Consider the following 4273-nt stretch of genomic DNA (forward strand, 5'->3'; position numbering starts at 1 on the left):
TCCACTTCCAAGGAGCTATGAACCTGCACTCCAAGGTCTTTTTATTCAGCAACACTCCCCAGGACTTTACCATTAAGTGCATAAGTACTGCCAAGATTTGCTTTCCCAAAATGCAGCACCTCACATTTATCTGAATTAAACTCCATCTGCCACTTCTCAGCCCATTGACCCAGCTGATCAAGATCCTGTTATAATCTGAGGTGACCTTCTTCGCTGTCCACTACATCTCCAATTTTGGTGTCATCTGCAAATTTACTAACTATATCTCTTATGCTCACATCCAAATCATTTATATAAATGATAAAAAGTAGTGGACCCAACACCGATTCTTGTGGCACTTTACTGGTCACAGGCCTCCAGTCTAAAAACAACCCTCCACCACCACCCTCTGTCTTCTACCTTTGAGCCAGTTCTGTATCCAAATGGCTTGTTCTCCCTGTATTCCATGAGCATAACATAATGCATCTCACCAATAATTGAAGGTTCCTCTAAAGGTGGCTGCTGTTAACCCACAGGTTGAAGATGCCCAGCGGTCTCTCAAAGCAGTGCAAGTGGAGAAATATGACTTCACTGAGCATGATCAGAACTTCTGGTGCTACTGCTGCAAGAGGGAGGTGAAGAAACACATCACAAATGGGAGCCTTGCTGTGCTGTATGGTGGGCTTCTGGAGCACTTTGTAAGGTACTGCATCAGAGGAAAATCCCTCTTACCTCGTCTATCCCATTATAGAATAAAGAATTTCCTGCAGTATTGAAATATTCCAGTGGTCACTACTGATAAACATGGAATGATAATGCTGCAAAAGTCATGATTTGCAATAAAGTCAAAAGCACTAGTTGCTCAACTGATATGTTAGTTGTTCAAACACTAACTTTTTGACTTTTCTTTTTATAGCTCAGAACACTTGAAGCAAACCAACAAATTTTGGTGGGAAAACAAAGCAGACGTCAAGTTGAAAGACAAGTTTATTCTGTCTGATGAGGCTTATGAGAAGTAAGTGGTGAATTTCACGCAAGTCACACGTTCAGCACACTGTTTCACAATGATGATAAACAGATATGAAAGCGACAGGCAGGGAGTGACCAACTAGTCTAACAAACATACCACAGCCAAGCATCATGGTCTTTAATGTTCACGACACATCTCCATGTAATCCCCTGGATGACGGATAGAAAGGGATTTTTATTTGGGAAGAAAATTAATTTGAAGGAATCCCAGGAAATTCCACTTCCTAACTCTGATCAAACAAATTTCACAAGATTATCAATGGACGTAAACCAACTGTATAGGCAGTAGTATTGGCATCAGGCTGTTGTGGAAGAATCACTTCAAGTTCTATTAAAAAAAAATTACCAGGAGTCACAGAAAATTCTTCACGAAGTTAAACTTTAATTTTGCAAAATCAAAGCTGTGGCAGCCAGCAAAATGTCTTCCCTGACTGCCCACAATCTCTCCTTCTGCAGTTGTTATACAGTTGTTGTTCCCACGCTTATTGGATAACATTAGCATAACCAATCATGCTGGCTTGCTTTGACTTTCTAAAGTAATCGTCGTCTGTGGCATTGGTTCCCTACATTACACTTAACCTATCATTACAACACCATTGTCTTCAGCATTAGCTCATCTATCAGTGATTTAACTAGCTTATCACAATGCACTACATCATCTGTTACTGGAGCCCTGTAATATGATTCCAGGCTTGCATTGTAGCACTAAGTTAACTACATAACTGCCAGGATAACTTATGTACAGCAGAAGGTCTTCCAACTCTTTTGAACTGCTGCAGCAAATTCACGCTTGCTGCTTGAGTTGGCAACTGTTTCCTATGTTTTTTGCCCCCATATGGTGGTGTTGACTATGTATCAGAGACACTGATTGCACCAAACTTTTTACAGCAGTTAAAGAGCAAACTGCCAACCTGGGATTCTAACTGGGGACTTGCTCACCGATTATGAAAGAAACATACACCAAGTGTATTTTTCCCCAGGTTTTCAGAATTCTGTTTGTTTTGTTAAGGTTCAAAACAGCTGTTGCAAAGGCAGTGGAAGGCTATGAAGAGAAGGAAGATGAATATATTAAACAGGTATGTTAGGTAAAAGCTGTTTAACTTGTTGACATTCTATGTAGTATTATTATTAAGATTTAGCCCTGTGTAGCATTCTTGCCTTTGGGTCAATAGATTGAATGTTCAAATCTGATCGAAAGACTTGAGTGTCTGGGTAGAATGTGTTCATAGTGCAGGAGTATAAGTCTGCTACTCGGTCAAAGGTGTTGGTTTTGAGATAAGGTGTTAAACAAAGCAACCACCCAAAAGTAAAACCTTGATTGGATGTAAAAGGTCCCATGGTACTCTTTCAAAGAAAAGGACAAATCTTCCTTTATTACCTTGTTCTGTGGAAGCTTTCAAATTTATTGCGCCACTTCATACTCTGATGACACTTCAGAATTGCTTCATTAACTGAAAAGTACTTTAGATGATCCTGGGGTTGTGAAGGGTGCTACATGTCTCTTTATAATATTTCTCATCTTGTACAATAGTGTAGCAAGGATTCTCAAGCAGAATCCTAAGGTTTCCCCAAAATGAGGAATGGCAAGATTGGCAGTAACTTTATTGGGCATGTCAATGCAACATCTACAAGACTAAATAGGTTGATGTCTGCCATAGGAGATGCATGGATGGGGAGAGACAAAATAGGAGAGAATCTGGATAGAATAAAATTTCAGATTATTAATAAAAGGAGTTTGCTTGTTGTAATAGCTCTAACAAAGCCTTTCTCAACTATTTAAACAATTGGAATGATCCACATTCCTGATGAAGGGCTTATGCCTGAAACATCGACTCTCCTGCTCCTCGGATGCTGTGACCTGCTGTGCTTTTCCGTTCCACACTTTTCAACTCTGACTCTCCAGCATCTGCAGTCCTCAGTTTCTCTCATACTGTAAACTTGTTGAATTTAGCATTTTTTTATTGTCAAAATTATAGATGATGTATAATTTTATGAAGAAAAAGTATTACTCAAATAAAACCACAGTGACCATTATGAATTAACGTTGTAAAAACGTTCTCTGTATTTATTAACATTGGTTCATATGAGAATAATGCTGATCAGGAAACCCATGCCCTTCTAGGCTTTTTCAAGCACCATCTTTGTTGATTCATTAAAAATTGATGTCTCTGATAATTAAGATCCATCAAAATCATATTGATACATTAACGTTTGTAGAATTTCAATGTTCCCATTTTCTTCAGTGCTTGTAGTGGCATTCAAATACTGTAGCAGTATTTAATACAATCCACTAGTATACTTGTTATGAATAATATATAGAGTCTGCAAAGGCAGGCTTGTTTTTCTTTCCTGATTCAGTTGTGTACCTTAATTACTTCACTCCAATAATGATTGATTATTCTTAATTTATTTGGATTCTCTAACAGGAAGCAGAATATATTCGAGAAGTGGAACAGAGAAGACAAGAAGTAGTGCAGGCTGCCTTTGAGGTTGGTTTTACCTGGATGAGCCTGAACAGTATCCATGGCAACTGTTGTATTTTACACGTACTGATCTGTATATTACATAACAATCCTGAACATTTTAAGTGATGCTTTCTTGACAGTTTGTTTAAGGCTATGCATGGCTAAGTCATAAGAGAGCCTCAAATTTTTGATTCCTGAAAGGAGGGCGATGGTCTAGTGGTATTATTGATGGACTGTTAATCCCAGATACTCAGGTAATGTTCTGACCCAGGTTGAAACCTTGGCATGGCAGATAGTGGAATTTGAGTGCAATAAAAATCATGAGTTAACAATCTAATGATGTTAAAAATCACACAACACCAGGTTATAGTCCAACACGTTTACTTGGAAGCACAACCACCTGATGAAGGAGCAGCACTCTGAAAGCTAGTGCTTCCAAATAAACATGTTGGACTATAACCTGGTGTGTGATTTTTAACTTTGTACACCTCAGTCCAACACTGGCGTCTCCAAATCAATCTAATGATGACCATGAATGCATTGTATATTGTTGGGAAAAGCCCATCTGGTTTACCAATGTCCTTTATAGAAGGAAATTGCTGTCTTTGCCTGGACTCCACATGACTCCAGACCTCAACAAGGTGGTTGACTCTTAACTGCCCTCTGAGCATTTAAGGATGGATTATAAATACTGGCTTAATGATGCTCCCATCCTGTGAATGAATAAAATAAATGTGCTGTTTGTAGCTAATTTCAGTGAGGGTAACAGGAGGGTAGTTACAAACAGGAGGCTGGTAGAG

The 4273-nt window shown here is 38.8% G+C and overlaps 1 protein-coding gene across 1 annotated transcript; it reads left to right on the top strand.

Annotated features, from left to right (window-relative positions):
- Nucleotides 1–482: 482 nt before the first annotated feature.
- On the top strand, nucleotides 483–3902 carry LOC122546761 (centrosomal AT-AC splicing factor-like; the record flags this gene model as incomplete). Its single annotated transcript, XM_043685398.1, has 4 exons — nucleotides 483–682; nucleotides 896–994; nucleotides 2018–2084; nucleotides 3435–3902. Coding segments are annotated over 4 exons (531 nt in total), but the record flags the coding sequence as incomplete, so codon positions are not given.
- Nucleotides 3903–4273: the final 371 nt, after the last annotated feature.

This window comes from Chiloscyllium plagiosum, unplaced genomic scaffold, assembly GCF_004010195.1.
Source record: "Chiloscyllium plagiosum isolate BGI_BamShark_2017 unplaced genomic scaffold, ASM401019v2 scaf_1841, whole genome shotgun sequence".
In the NCBI taxonomy this organism is placed as follows: domain Eukaryota; kingdom Metazoa; phylum Chordata; class Chondrichthyes; order Orectolobiformes; family Hemiscylliidae; genus Chiloscyllium; species Chiloscyllium plagiosum.